At 44.2% G+C, this 15,302-nt stretch overlaps 1 protein-coding gene across 1 annotated transcript; it reads right to left on the reverse strand.

Moving 5' to 3' along the window:
- Positions 1-2,893: 2,893 nt before the first annotated feature.
- Positions 2,894-14,968, reverse strand: FGF3 (fibroblast growth factor 3). The gene is made up of 3 exons (XM_048853917.2): positions 14,080-14,968; positions 11,112-11,215; positions 2,894-3,952 (listed from the first exon to the last, which is right to left on the reverse strand). Exons 1-3 carry the CDS (start codon positions 14,345-14,347, stop codon positions 3,617-3,619), a joined length of 708 nt encoding a protein of 235 aa, XP_048709874.1. The 5' UTR covers positions 14,348-14,968; the 3' UTR covers positions 2,894-3,616.
- Positions 14,969-15,302: the final 334 nt, after the last annotated feature.

Genomic DNA, 15,302 nt, shown 5'->3' on the forward strand with positions numbered 1-15,302 from the left:
ATAGGCAAGGTTCTGATCTCAGTGACATGTGGAAATTGGTAGCAATTCCACTATCCCGATCTCCAAAAGCCAAGGGGTTTTGTTAGTGTAAGAGAATAAACACATTTACTCTGGAATCCTCCTTTACTTCCTATTACATCCGCTTATGAAAACCCTGTTGTCCCCTGAACCTGGGTAGTCTAGAGCATTGTCGCAAGGCTTTTCTCACAGGGAATGATCCAGTTCCATTGGAGATAATGGAAAGACTCCCGTTGCCCTCAGGAGTTAGATGGCTGTAATAACACAAAGAAATGTTCACTGAAATGCTGAAGTTTATGTATCAGTTCAATTAGCTACAATAGGGTGAATTCTTTAAATGTGTATTCTGCCCACTGAGGATTGCACAGATGTGATTAAGAGTAAAATTTGGCCCCAAATAGATATAACCACATCAAATTCAAGTAAGAATTGTTTTTTTGCAATTAAAATTGCTTAAATTTCTGTGTATATGTAAAAAATATATCTAGCTAGTATCATTTCATAGGTCAGAAAATGTTGTTCTTCCCACCATCTTTTCCCCATCATAACATGTATATTAAGCCAGAATGAACATTTCCAGTTGTGTTTCACTTTGTGGGCCTGATTGTCAATCTTCATTATCTGCTAAGTGCAGCAGAGAGGAGCAGTCTCCATCTTTCCTCACTATCCAGCTACCTTCTTATCTTACTGCACACGGCAGCCTCAGGCAAGCTAAGCCACAACCACACCATACCCCTCCCCAGTGTAATTTGTGCCAGGGCTTGCTGGGGCTGAGCCTTGGCACCTCTAGGCTTGGCAGTTCCTAGCCCTGGCACCTCGGGGCTTGCTGCGTCAGTTATGAATGTAAAAAAATTGCTTGAGCCCCGGCTCCTCTTTCATTACAAGTTAAGCATTGCCTCTCCATGACAGTCCCTTCCTAATTTAGCACAGCTTTTCCTTTCCTTCACATCACTCCTGATGTTCAAGATTCTTAGGGCTGTGAAAGCTGCTCATTTTCCACCTCTTGCCTGCCCAGCCAAACTGCCTGTCTTCTCATCACTAATTCCTGTGTGTTCCCACTCAATGCCTTGCTGGGGCATTTTGTGGCTGGGGTAAAGGGAACATTGCAAGGCCAACACAGCATCTAAGGAAGTCATGTTGCAATCAGAGTCTAGGAAACAAGGGAATGTCTGGCCTTCTACACAGATGCAGCCAACCCTCCAAAGACGTCTTGAAATCTGTAACATCTTCCTGTGGCTCTTTGGACCCTTCATGGAGTTGGAAGACTATGCCCTCTGTCCCTCCACAGGGTTGTCCACCAGTGAGGAACACAATGAAGAAACTCCGCATTCGCAGGACCACTGAATTTTCTGCTTAACTTGGGTCTTTCTGTGGCTCTTTATGCGGGACGACATGATAGGGCCTGATGTCTGTATTCTTCAGCCCTCATAAGGAAAACACCCCCCCCCCCCTTTTTTTAAAAGGTTGAAAAACAATTCACATATTTTATCCCTTTTTACCCAGCTCCTGAATTCCCTATGTTATAAGCTGCATCATTTTTAATGTGTATGTGTTTTCGAAATGTTTTTGATATAATGGAAGCCCAGAGATCAAATAAAGTTTTGATTGGCCATCTTTCTTATTCAGCGATAGCTTTTCTTCTTTGTGAGTGTAATAAAGTGGGGGTGCAGACAAGTGTGGATGAAATGGACAAGGGAATGAAAGCTTACAAAGGTGCGATTATGAACTCACATGTGGAGGTTGGATTGAGAACATACTCTGTGTTCAATTTATGGGCCAAATACTCCCCTCTCCCTCATGAAAATCTCTCATTGATGACAATGGCAGTTTTGCATGAATTGTCCTTAAATGCCTTATTAAATGGATAGACCAAAATAGCACCTATTAATATTTATTTACTGAACAGTCTGATTTGTTAAATAAATGCTTTGGTGTCTTTACTGATTTTAATGGGCCAAACTTTCAGAGTATCCACAATTCTCAATGAAATCAACACTCCCATCAACTTCAGTGGGAAGAGGTTTAGGATCTAAGTTTGAACAATGTTTGAACCCATGTTTGAACAACTTTCAAAGAAAAGAATACCTGAATCCATTTTACTGGTTGTACTGAATCCATTGCAGTCTCTTGCACTCAGCTGTGCTATATGTGGGCTTGATTTGCCAAGGTGCTGATCACCTTGACTCCCATGCTAACATAATTTCAACATACTGATTGATAAGATTACTGTCCATGCATACCAGACACTTCTAAATCAGAATATTGCTCTGTCAATCTGATCATGTTACCTGAATGCAAAGTTCCACTTTTCAAAACTAGGTATAAATTCAGAATAAAACATGACACAAACACACTTAACTTTGCAAAAGTTCACTTCCAGATTCAAATCAGAAATTGCAACTGACCCCATTTCTATAAGAGATTGAACCAAAGTCCAAGATCACTGATCCAGATCTGGATTTGAACTTTGCATCTTGGATCTATCTCTATTCAAAATACAAGCATTTTTAAATAATAATAATAATAATAATAGAAAAGCCATCTTAAATCTGTTTTTGCATAACCAAACTGATTATTTTGCTGTACTGGTTAAAATATATTAACTCCCAGAACTAAGATTTTTATATAGAAAACAGGTCAAAGAAAATGTTTGATCAAGGATCCTCTCCTGAAGGCTAATTTTCCCAAGGTACAACTCCCAGTTAAGTTATTGACTTCAGTAGGAGTTTGGGGTAGCAGTAGCAGACCCTGAGTTCCCATTCCCTTATAAGAGAGGTTTCTAATGGAAATTTGGACTCAACTTTAACATCATATTCTAGTCTTAAAGCAATTAATAAGATTCAATGTATAATAAACTGGTTTATATGGTCTTCCAACCCTTTATATTAGTAAAGCTTATATCCTTTATCAAGCTTCATAGAAAACCATTAAATAACAAGATCAGATGACCTCATGTTTTAATTAAACAAATTCTAGAACACCATAACAATGTGTAGCACTGTTGAAATATTTCAATTCAAAGTAATCTTACAATTTCATGTTAAGTTAATTTCAGGGGAGAGAAAATGAATGATACTGACTTTGTCAAAACAAAGGTAAAAATAAATACATGTAACTTACAAAATAAACCAGTTCTGAGATTTCTGTACTCCATTATAACTTGAATATAGTCCTGTACTGGGAAACTATTGAAAGGATTATAAAAGTGCTATGCTTTCTTTCAAGAAACAGGTAACAGGTGTAAAATGTTCATAGGAGAGAATGGTTCACTGGGGGAATACCCCATTGGAAGAACATCCTAAAGTAAGTTAGAAAAAAAATTAAATTAAGGAAAAGAAAAATGTTAAAGGCCATTGACAAAATTATTACATCCATCTAATTGACATTTGAGTGTACCTCAATTTATGTTACTTGTTTTTAGCACAGGCAATAATTCTAAAATATCTAAAAGTAAATAGGTTTGATGTGACATCCAATTATATATACATTGTATCAAGAATGTCCCTGCTGATATGTCATACAGTCACAGCTGTTTGTTTTCTAGTCACACTTTGAACACTCTTTGCTTTCAGTGCCCACCCCAATCCCCGCAAGGAATTCATAAGTGTCCTCTCCTTCTTCTCTGATTCTTACTCGGAGGCTTCAGTAGACTCTCTCTGTATTTAACATTTGTGTGAAATAGCCGGACCATTTCATGATCTTTGTTATCCAGTACCCTGGGCAGAAAGAGAGAGGATTTCTGTGTCCTGCGGGTTTTAAAGCCCCTTCTGGGTCGGCCTTTCCCATTGATGGAGACATACCAGAGTCTCTCGGCACTGGCTTTGCGTTTGGTGTTGGCTCCATTGGGCACTGTCCGGTACAGGCGAGATGCGTAAGTGTTATAGCCCAACTCATGGATCCTTTCCACAAACTCGCACTCTGCATTGTAAGTTTCCTGTAAAGCAAACACAACAACCATCAGCTCCAGAAAGGTAGCATGGACAATAGTTGAGCATCCTGACTAGTGCAGGAACAGGACTTACAGAGGGGTCAGTTGATTATTAAACAAAGGACTGCAGCATATAGAAGAGGAAACATGAGATTAGAATGAGAGAAGGATGGTATAAGAGGGATTCAGAACAGAATAACAGCATCTATCTACCTTTCTATCTATTAACAAGGTCTCACAGTATCAGAATATCTAGCAATTCACAAACTAATATGTGAAAAACATTCACAAACTAACCTGCAATAGAAAGGGACAATAATTCAAACTATGTTACTTTTTAAATTGCTATATGTGTATATCTATGGATTTTTTTCCTCTGTAGATGATCTTTGTTGATTTATCACTAATCATAACTATCTTGCTATTACCTTGTGCTCCCCCAGATCTGTTTATTGTGTCCACCTGTTGTCTCTTTTCTTATACTTGGAACATGGGGAGGAGGTGACCAGCCCTCTGTGGAAAAAGAAGTGGTTCGGGACTATTTAGAAAAGCTGGACGAGCACAAGTCCATGGGGCCGGATGCACTGCATCCGAGAGTGCTAAAGGAGTTGGTGGATGTGATTGCAGAGCCATTGGCCATTATCTTTGAAAACTCATGGCGATCGGGGGAGGTCCCGGATGACTGGAAAAAGGCTAACGTAGTGCCCATTTTTAGAAAAGGGAATAAGGAGGATCCTGGGAACTACAGGCCAGTCAGCCTCACCTCAGTCCATGGAAAAATCATGAAGCAGGTCCTCAAGGAATCAATTCTGAAGCACTTAGAGGAGAGGAAAGTGATCAGGAACAGTCAGCATGGATTCACCAAGGGCAAGTCATGCCTGACTAACCTAATTGCCCTCTATGATGAGATAACTGGATCTGTGGATTAGGGGAAAGCAGTGGACGTGTTGTTCCTTGACTTTAGCAAAGCTTTTGACACAGTCTCCCACAGTATTCTTGCCAGCAAGTTAAAGTAGTATGGGCTGGATGAATGGACTATAAGGTGGAGAGAAAGCTGGCTAGATTGTCGGTCTCAATGGGTAGTGATCAATGGCTCCATGTCTAGTTGGCAGCTGGTATCAAGTGGAGTGCCCCAAGGGTCGGTCCTTGGGCCTGTTTTGTTCAATATCTTCATTAATGATCTGGAGGATGGCGTGGATTGCACCCTCAGTGAGTTTGCAGATGACACTAAACTGGGAGGAGTGGTAGATACGCTGGAGGGTAGGGATAGGATACAGAGGGCCCTAGACAAATTAGAGGGTTGGGCCAAAAGAAATCTGATGAGGTTCAACAAGGACAAGTGCAGTGTCCTGCACTTAGGACGGAAGACTCCCATGCACCGCTACAGACTAGGGACCAAATGGCTAGGCAGCAGTTCTGCAGAAAAGGACCTAGGTGGACGAGAAGCTGGATATTAGTCAACAGTGTGCCCTTGTTGCCAAGAAGGCTAACTGCATTTTGGGTTGTATAAGTAGAAGCATTGCCAGCAGATCGAGGGATGTGATTATTCCCCGCTATTCGACATTGGTGAGGCCTCATCTGGAGTACTGTGTCCAGTTTTGGGCCCCACACTACAAGAAGGATGTGGAAAAATTGGAGAGAGTCCAGCGGAGGGCAACAAAAATGATTGGGGGACTAGAACACATGACTTATGAGGAGATGCTGAGGGAACTGGGATTGTTTAGTCTGCGGAAGAGAAGAATGAGGGGGGATTTGTTAGCTGTTTTCAACTACCTGAAAGGGGGTTCCAAAGAGGATGGATCTAATCTGTTCTCAGTGGTAGCAGATGACAGGACAAGGAGTAATGGTCTCAAGTTGCAGTGGGGGAGGTTTAGGTTAGATATTAGGAAAAACTTTTTCACTAGGAGGGTGGTGAAGCACTGGAATGGGTTACCTAGGGAGGTGGTGGAATCTCCTTCCTTCGAAGTTATTAAGGTCAGGTTTGACAAAGCCCTGGCTGGGGTGAGTTAGTTGGGGATTGGTCCTGCTTTGAGCAGTGGGTTGGAATAGATGTCCTCCTGAGGTCCCTTCCAGCCCTGATATTCTTGATTCTATGTGCTCTATTTGTTATGTGCTTGTGTGTATGACATCCATCACAGTGGGGCCCTGATACTTGTTTGGTGACTTCAAGGTGCTATGGCAATACACATTAATAATAATAAAAGAATGCTGTAGAGGTTCAGAAGGTCTGTGTTCCCAGTTTGAACGTGGAACTGGGAAACAGACCTTCTGAATTCTAGTCCCAGCATTGTCACTAACTCACAGGAGATTTGGGCAAATTGCCTAATCCCTTGAGTTCAATTTTCCCATCTGGAAAACAGGGACAATACATTTGTCTCAAAGAATTATGAGGATTTATTAATTAATGCCTGAAAATCACTTTGAAGATGGAAAGTGGGGTAGAAATACTCAGGCATATCATTACAATTTGTTCAGTCAAGATGAAATTATTAGTTTGCTTGCATTTCTGGACCTATAATTATATGTCTGTGCACTGAAAATATAATTCTAATTTCCTGGTGCTTATGTACTATGGACATTTTGAAACTATTAAAGAGACAAAACTGTGTATCTTGATGATGAACTATATATTAATAGGTAGATGCAATACACCTGTGGACTATTACAATGAACTGAGTCCTAAGTAACAGTTGCCTTTAAACTTCCTTAATATCTGTTTGAGGTTAAGGAGGTGTGTGCAGGGGTGGTGGTGCCCAGAACAGGTCTAAGTTCCGTCCCCCCGCACACACACCTGCCTTGTTAGCCAATATATATATATTTTTAATTATGTAAAAATGTGAGGGCTCTGGGGTGAGGCTGGTGATGCGGGGTTTGGGGTGTGAGAGGAGCTCAGGGCTAGGACAGAGGGATGGGGTTTGTGGGGGTGAGGGTTCTGTGGGGGGGCGGGGCTGGGGATGAGGAGTTTGGGATGCAGACAGGCTGCCCTGGGACTGCGGTCAGAGAGGAGGACTCCCCCCAGCCCTTTCCCCGGAGGTCTGGGGGAGGGACCCCCTCTCCCCCACTGTCAGCACACTCACCTCGCACCACTGTCACTGCACGTGCTCCTAGGGCCCCTCTCAGGTCCAGGAAGCCCCCTCTCCTGCCCTGTGGTGGGTGCCAGGGGGGAGGGGAGCTGGTATCACATGTGTGCCTCCTCCCCTGCTGCTGCCCCTCACTGTAGCCTCACTGGGGGTGAGGGGTGGGGCTGTCCCTTGCCCAGCATAGGGCAGGAGCAGTGACTGCAGTTGGAGGGGTCCCCTGTGCTGGTGGAGGGTCCCACCAGAAAAGGGAAGGGTCCGAGGCGCACGGGCAGGGGCAGGGTCAACCTGCCCTGGCACTAGGGGATTGGGGGGGACTAGGACTCTATGGTGGCAGTTGATGCCGGCAGAGTGGAGTGCAGTGCGGAGCTGCAGGGGGAAGCCACCAGCTTGAGGCAGGGATGCTCTGGGGCCCAGGGGAGTTGCCCGGGGCAGCAAGTGGGGTCTGGGAGACACTTGAGGGAGGTGCGTGGGGGTGGCAGGTGGGCTGGGGGAGAGACCTGGTCCCAAACATTGGTGGAGCCGGGCACCGAATATTGCTGGAGCCCGGGCACCATGGGCCCATATAACTTGACGCCCCTGGGTGTATGTACACTTCAACCTGGATGGTCCTCTGAAACATATAACTCCTCTTACATGACAAAGAGTTATACAAACACACATCCTTCCTGGGACAAATATGCCCCTTCATGCCATTCCCTCACATAGCAGTGACAAGTTCAGTATGTCAGATCCCATACATGCTGTTCACTTAATGTATGCTCACTTTTTACATGAGACACAGAGATTTGTCCCTTTAGCTTTATCCTCTATTGAAGGATAAAAATGGGGTTTGAGAAATCCCACATGAGTCAATGCCTTCGCCTTGCTGTGGACAATAAAAATTGGGTATTGGGGTTTTAGCTCCTAAACATTCAGGCTAGATTTGGAGGAACATCCTCCACATTGCTAAGAAGCAAAGTCCCTTCTTTTCTTTGCCATTCTCTCAACTTAAACAGGTAATATTTGTAGAACATAAAAGCAGAAAGGAACCTCTACAGCATTCTTTGTTGAACTTTTCCCTAGAACCTCTTCTTTAGAGGAAGAATTCTCCAGTAGTTACAGCATTAGCTTGGGACTTGAGAGACTTACGTTCAATTCTCTGGCCCTCCACAGACTTCCTGTCTGACCTTGGGCAAGTCACTAAGGGCCAGATTTTTAAAGGTATCTACATGCCTGAAGATGAAGGTACGTGCCTGGTGAAATTCTGAATATTCCACTAGGCATCTCCATCTTTGGACAGCTAAATGCCTTTAAAAATCTGGCCCTAAGTTTCTCTGTGTCTCAGTTTGCCATCTGTAAAATGGTAATGTTATTGCTGCCCTATCTCATAAGGATGTTGTGAAGATAAACACATGAAAGAATATGAGGTTGTCAGATACCATAATGATGCGGGCAGCAATAGGAAGAGTTTTCTTTCTCTGCTTCTGTTCTTCCTCTCCTCTTTTATTCCAGAGTAATTCTTTCAGAATAAAGTCACTTTTATTTTGGAACAGAGTGTCCACAGAGGGAGTTATTCCAGAATAGCTATAGTGGAATAGTTATCCCAGAACAGAACAATGGGGATAAGGGTTGGGTTTTGGAGGGACTTGGCAGGTCTTACCTGGGACTAAGGTCAAAAGGAGTGAGACAGAGCCACTAAGGGAGTCCATAACAGCTTAGCTGGCCAATTGCATTGGTTTGACCAGGATGGACTGTGTGACCAGGATGGACCTTTGCCTCTCTTTGCTATCCTAAAGACTTTCAGATTCTGTGTGCCAGCTGACTAATAAATTGTTACGCTGTTTTATACAAGCTGCCACTGCAAATACTCACTGGAAGCATTGTGCCTTGAAGGGGGTACAGTACAAGCCTCCGTCTGGATTTACTGCAGGGAGCCACAGAGAGAGACAGGAATCAATGGCACTGAAAGCCCAGTCTTGGAGGCCATGGGCCTGCCCCTGTGGAACTGTGTGAACCCTTGGGGTTCAGTATACTAAAGGGGCACTCCCAAGGGACTGGTTCCAGACTGTGAATCATTCTAGTCAATTTCCCCATGTATACAAGCCCATGGTGTGCCCTCTCCTGGTCTGAATTGTTGCCTGTTACTTGCCCTATGAAAAGGAGAAGTGGGAATGCAATAGCTTTTCCCACTCTGGTCCCTTCCCCTATAGAAGAGAAGAAGTTGTGAACTCTACCAGGAGTAGCAAAGACAATTTTTCACAATTCAAAGGAGACTTTTGCAGCTGATTCCGTTCCCGCTGGAGCTGAGACCAACATGGGGCAGCCACAAAGTGGCTTGATTGCCTTTCTCACACTGAAGGGAGAAATCCAGGAGGGAAGGCCTCTCAGCCACCTTCTGTGGCTTCTCTCCATCATAAGAGATTAACCTTTTTTCCTTAGGAGTCTGTTAGCATCATTTAAATACCGCGTGGGGAAAAATATCTAATCTGAACAAGGAAAAGTAAGAATTTACTTTAATATCTTTCATTCATTTGGGATGGACTGCTTTTCTGAGTTGGTGGAAGAACACCATTCTAGAAAAGGGGTGCTCAATCAATACCTCTAAGTGGGAGCACAGGGCTAGCCCTGTTTCTGCTGTGACATAGAGCCAAGAAGGGGTACATTCCACTCCAACGGTTTTTCTTTGGTGAAGCTACTTGTGACACAAATCCACTATACCAACAAAGAACCATCATCCTTACACACAATCCCTTTATAAAGCCCCAGTGAACACTACAGAAAGCATCCTGTAAACATTCACCAGAAAATACTCTTGAGGTGGTAGAGGGAAATACATAAATATATTAAGTTAGTTGAGAACTCCTCTCTTTTGATGCACCTTAGAGACTAACCAATTTATTTGAGCATGAGCTTTTGTGAGCCACAGCTCATGCTCAAATAAATTGGTTAGTCTCTAAGGTGCCACAAGTCCTCCTTTTCTTTTTGCGAATACAGACTAACACGGCTGTTCCTCTGAAACCTCTCTTTTGATGGTAATTGCGTTATGTAGGCTGCATGGACATGGAAAAGCTCTCCTAGCTTAAACGTATCATATTGCTCAAATCAATAGAATTACATGTAATAACTAGGTGAGGAAAGCAAGTTCCAGGTAGCTATATTTTACCCTGCACATTTTTTTCTTTTAAAATCTGCTTTCATATCTCAGGATTCCTGGGGAAACCGTACAGTCTAGTTGCTACATAATAATAGTTTGATCTCAAGATTGCCAGAGATTCAGTCAAAGACATTGGACCAAATTCAAAGTTGATGGATCATGAAGTGGTGTAAGTTACATGTTGGTAAATAGTTCTTTGTACCTAAGTGAGTGTAAAGGAGTTGAAGCTGAGGTATTTTACACCAAGGGTGATGTTCTGGCCAAACTGAAGTCACTGGCAAACTCCCATTGACTTCACTAGAGCCTGGATTTCATCCTAAAAGTCTGGAGGAAAGTGTAAGGTTAAAGTAATGGTTTGAGGGGCTTACTTTAACTTACACCTTCTTATCACTTTTTGTAGTTGATTTTCCTGCTATATCTCTGTCTTCTGACCCCAGCTTGAGTTCTCTTACATTTGCTTGGGGCCCAATTTTGTACTCTGTAAGAGAAACAGTCCCATTGACATCAATGAAGGGTTTTCTAGTTTTTGACTCCCTTCCATCTGACATTTACACCTACTCCTGCTGTCAAAGATATATTTAATATATTAATTTGGGCCATTGTGAATATATATTGATATCATATTTGTTTCTGGTGTATTTTCTTGCTTAATTTTGTATAACCCAAAAACTTGTCAAGAGAATCCTAGCTTTTGCCAAATAAATTATTTTTGTTTCTTTGGCTGTCCAGGCAACAAGAAAAGTTAGAATACTTAGCACTTTAAATGCTGTAGCAGAAAGGTGCTATCAATCTTTTTTTTCTATAAGCATTTATTCATAGCAGATAAACCTTGTCCACTCAAGATAATAGTGCTCCTTCCCTGCATCCCCATGAAAATTACTGACACCCAAATAGAACATGTTTCCATTTCAGTACAATAGTTAAGGTGCCACTGTCTTAAAATAAAACTTACTGAAGCATAAAGTCTTCCCCTTTTGTTCATGGCCAGGTAGCTGCCAGAGAACAACCCTTTGATGGCAACGACTCCAACATCAACTGCAGTTATCTCTAGAATACCTAGAAACAGAGGAGAGATGGGTTGTTCCCCTTCATATGTAATTTTCTGAAATACATCCGAATAGCTACTTACCTCCAGAATATGAGTTTGCACTTATAACTTATACACTCAAGAAGTTATACTGTAGTCATGTACATAAAACAAGACTAACATAATTAGACAATACAAAGAAAAACTAATGAGATGGGAATCGTTGGAAACTGACAGTAAATTCCTACTTGTTTGATTGAGCTTCAACTATTTTTAAAAAGGAAAGATCTGACATTGAACTGCAGTGCTACGAATCCTATATGTATATGTATAAAAAGTTTAAATCCCCTTTAATGCTTTTCTGAGGGATACCACAGCGCTTGACTTACTGAAACCGGTCACAAAGCTACCCACTTCAGGACAATGCTCTTTCTGAGGTCTCCAGAGGGTAAAATGGAGTAAGACGGCTGCATCTTAGAACCACATATATCATCATGACAGGAACTTGTCATTTAGAAAGTTGACGTAGTGCTTGAAACAAGGACAGTACGAAAATAAGGGAGGAGATATTTCAGCCCTTAGAAGATCGTGTCTAATGCACTAGACAAGAGGGGGGGGGGGGGAGAAGCCCAGACAGCCTCCCAAAGGGTTTACATCCCGCCAAAGGATGCTAGGTACAAAGTATCATAGAACTCGTGTAAGGGACGAGGCGGTAGTAGGTGCTGTTGTGATACACGTGCAAACTTATATCTTGCTTTTGGAAGCTCCCAGGTCAGCAATTCTGGTGTCAAAGCTCAGTACTCTCTGTAACGATCTAGAAGCAGGATGTAAACCCAGGAGCGTCTTTTGACAATTAGAAAACACACACAGTGCTCAGCCTTCCTATTTCGCGGAGTTCAATTCTTGGTCTGACCTCAATCTCGACAAATACGTACAGCTGTTTTGAATCACCCGTCGTTTTGCCGTCGACTGAGCTCGGAAGAATGCCTCCTAAAAGTCTTTGATAACCAGAGGGTTTTTTCTCTAGGAAATCGTGGTTTTCCTCTGTGCACTTGAGCCAGATCTCGGAGGTCTCCCGGTCTCTGCGCGCTAAGCAGAGCAAGGGCGTAGGTTTCCCCGGAGGAGCATCCTGGGCTCCAGACACCCAGCGTGGGATGCTTTACACAGAAATAATGCTGCACTTCCTATCCCGGGGAGTGGGGAGAAAGGAAAGTCCCGGATCTCTGGGGATTTAAGGTTCCGCTGTGAGAAGAAAGTTGTTTCCTCCCCAAAGCATCTTCATGAGACCCCGAGTCCACATAGCGGCTGCAGTAGCTCCACTGGCCTGCTAAGAAAAGTATTTGAACATCCCGATCTTTCCTGCTCTCTCTCACTCACAGCCCTTTGCTCTTGGCATATCCCGTTTCGTCTCAGTTACCGCTGATTCCCCGCACATTGCCAAGGGGGGTAAAAGTCATTTAGTCTACACCACCTCACATCCCCCCCAGGAGGAGACGAACAAGAAGACTGGGGGCGGGGAGACAGCACACGGAGTGAGGGGGGAGAACTAATCCGAAACCCGGGTTGAGGCTGAAGAAAGCCATTGGATGGTCTGCAGGCTCCTCAGGAGTCAGCACTGGTCCTAGCTTGGTGACAGGGAGCTGCGAGGGAGCTTTGAAAGGAAATGTGGGGAGAGATGCCTGCAACTGTAGCAAAGATGGTTAGACAAAGTGACAGTTGAGTGCAGGTAGCCGTTGCCTCGATCCTGGTTTATCCCCCTTCTGGACACACAAAAGCTGCTTCCTACACTTAATGCTACAACCAGGGGGACTCAGCCTGGGTGGGGTGTGTCTGTAAAGAAGGTGTACAAATCAAAGGGGGCTTGGGACATAAGTTGCTGCATCTTAGACCTGAGCTGCTTGTTCAGAGCATGGAGAAATCTGGGGCAAGAGAGCAGATTTAAACCCCCTCCCACACACACACACTCAGATGCTTTGGTCAGTAGGCCCCCTCCTATCGCCAAATCAGAGGCAACTTGAAAAAAACAATTTTGTTTTGACTTTTTGGAAGTCGGGGGGTATGGGGGTACATTTCTTTCCCTTTGTCTCATTCGCTTTTAGCACAAGCCGCTGAGCAATTCCGTGGGTGGGTGTGGGTGTAATTCTGGAAGCTGGTTTAAAATTAACTAGTTATTAATAAGTGCGCCGATTCTGGAGAAAAAGGAGGACCAGATCCGACTCCCATTGATCTCAGCCATAATTCTGCCATTGACTTCACTGGGTCGGGTCCACATCTGTATTTCTCCCGTCTTGTGCCTTGCATGTGGGCAGAGGAGTTTGGAGAATACGCTGCATGAAAAGGGCAGGGGGAAGGAAGGAGAGAGATGGGCTTTGTTGGGTAGTATTAAAGATCCAACAAAATCCAAACCGAGGAACTCTTGGACAGAAGTGTATTACTCTTACGGTTATTAGCAGCTTCGGAATTAGTTGTTTCTGCCAGTGTTATCTGGGAGGGACAAATGTGTGCTGCAAAGAAATTCCAGCTTTGCAAGCAGATCAGGGCAAAATCTTGCTGAATTTGAATCTGGAAAAAAAATCCTAATAATAAAGGAGCAGATTCTGCCACCCTAATTCCCCTGGGGTAGCACCTTATTCCTCAAGCAATCCTATGGAACTCAATTAGGATATTCCGGGAGTAAGACGCCGTTCAGAGCAAGGGTGTCGGAGTCTGTCCCCCCGTGTGACTGTTTCACTGTCACTTCACTCTAAACAGCCCCAAGCTCATTAATCGCCTTGGTTTCTAAGGTTAGACCTGAAGGACAATTCAATGGGTCAGAACGAATAGTAATTGAAAGCCACCCTGCAAAGCTAATAGAGGAGGAAATGGGCAGGGGAGAGGCATGCACAGTACTTACTGAAGACGCTGTTTTTCTCCAGGGTGCCGTTGATTTTCCCATTGGAGTGGATCTGGAGGTGATACTTAGTGGCACAGTAGAGCTTCCTGCGCCTGGGTGCTCCCCCGAGATGCTCATAGACCCCGCCGCGCCCCCCAGCATCTCTGCGCAGCCTTGGGTCACACGTTTGGCCTTTGGCACAGTAAGGTACCTTGGGCACCTCCGCAGCCAGCCCTTGGGACCAAGATTCCTGCAACAAACTCAGCAGCAAGATCCAAATTATAACCATTGTGGCATGATGGCCGCAGCCCTTAGTCTGCTGGGGAGATCAAGGCTTGGCGCAGATGACACCAGGGGTCCCATTAAAGAAGTCTTGCTAGCAGCCCTTCAAAGTTGCAAAGCACACACTGATTCAAATCGTGAAGCATTGGCAAGTTTTTATCTGCCTCGATCAGTCCCTTGTATCTGTCTTAGAGCTACTTAAATCAAGAAAACACGGGCAGAGGCCACCGAGGCGTCCCAGCTGTTTGGATTAGATGGAGCTGCAGTGATCAGAGTTCTCCTTGGGTCTCCAGCTAGACAGACTGCACGCATGAGAGAGAGAGCGAGAGCGAGAGACCCACTGAATTTCAGGAAGAGACTGTGGGGAAAATTCGTTGATCGACGGAGCATTGAAATAAAGGAAGCTTCCTGCAACAATAGCCTGATCTGCGACCAATTGATACAAAGCGGGGAGGCAAAGGTATCAGTCTTGTGTGAACTCCCAGAGTGCAGCCTGGATAAAATTACACAGCATCACACACAGAGAGAGAGAGACACACACACACACGGTGGCTTCTTGCGGATAACCGCATCACAGAGAGAGGGGGGAGGCAGCAGCAGCAACCCAGCTGAGGGGCAGAGAGCTGCTTCTGCCTTGGTTTCCCCCTGCTTTGAAAGATCCAAAATAGAACAATTATGCGTCTGAAAATTATGCGGTGAGGCGCTCATCCCTGGGGTCTGTCACTTCTCTCCGGCTACTCCCTATCGCAAATCACAACACATGACCGCTGGGATGACTGATGTCCAACTAAAACAACTTGGGGAAGCAGCTTTTACAAATGCACATTTTAAAAAGGGAGCATAATAAAAGGGGTTCAGACACTGGCTGCTCGGGTGGCTGAAGGGAAAATACGTATTAAAGGATTTCACTGTCAGTCTTTAGTGACTTAAACGTCTTTCTTCCCTTTGTCCTGAACGCTGAA

Source organism: Caretta caretta, chromosome 6, assembly GCF_965140235.1.
Source record: "Caretta caretta isolate rCarCar2 chromosome 6, rCarCar1.hap1, whole genome shotgun sequence".
Lineage (NCBI taxonomy): Eukaryota > Metazoa > Chordata > Testudines > Cheloniidae > Caretta > Caretta caretta.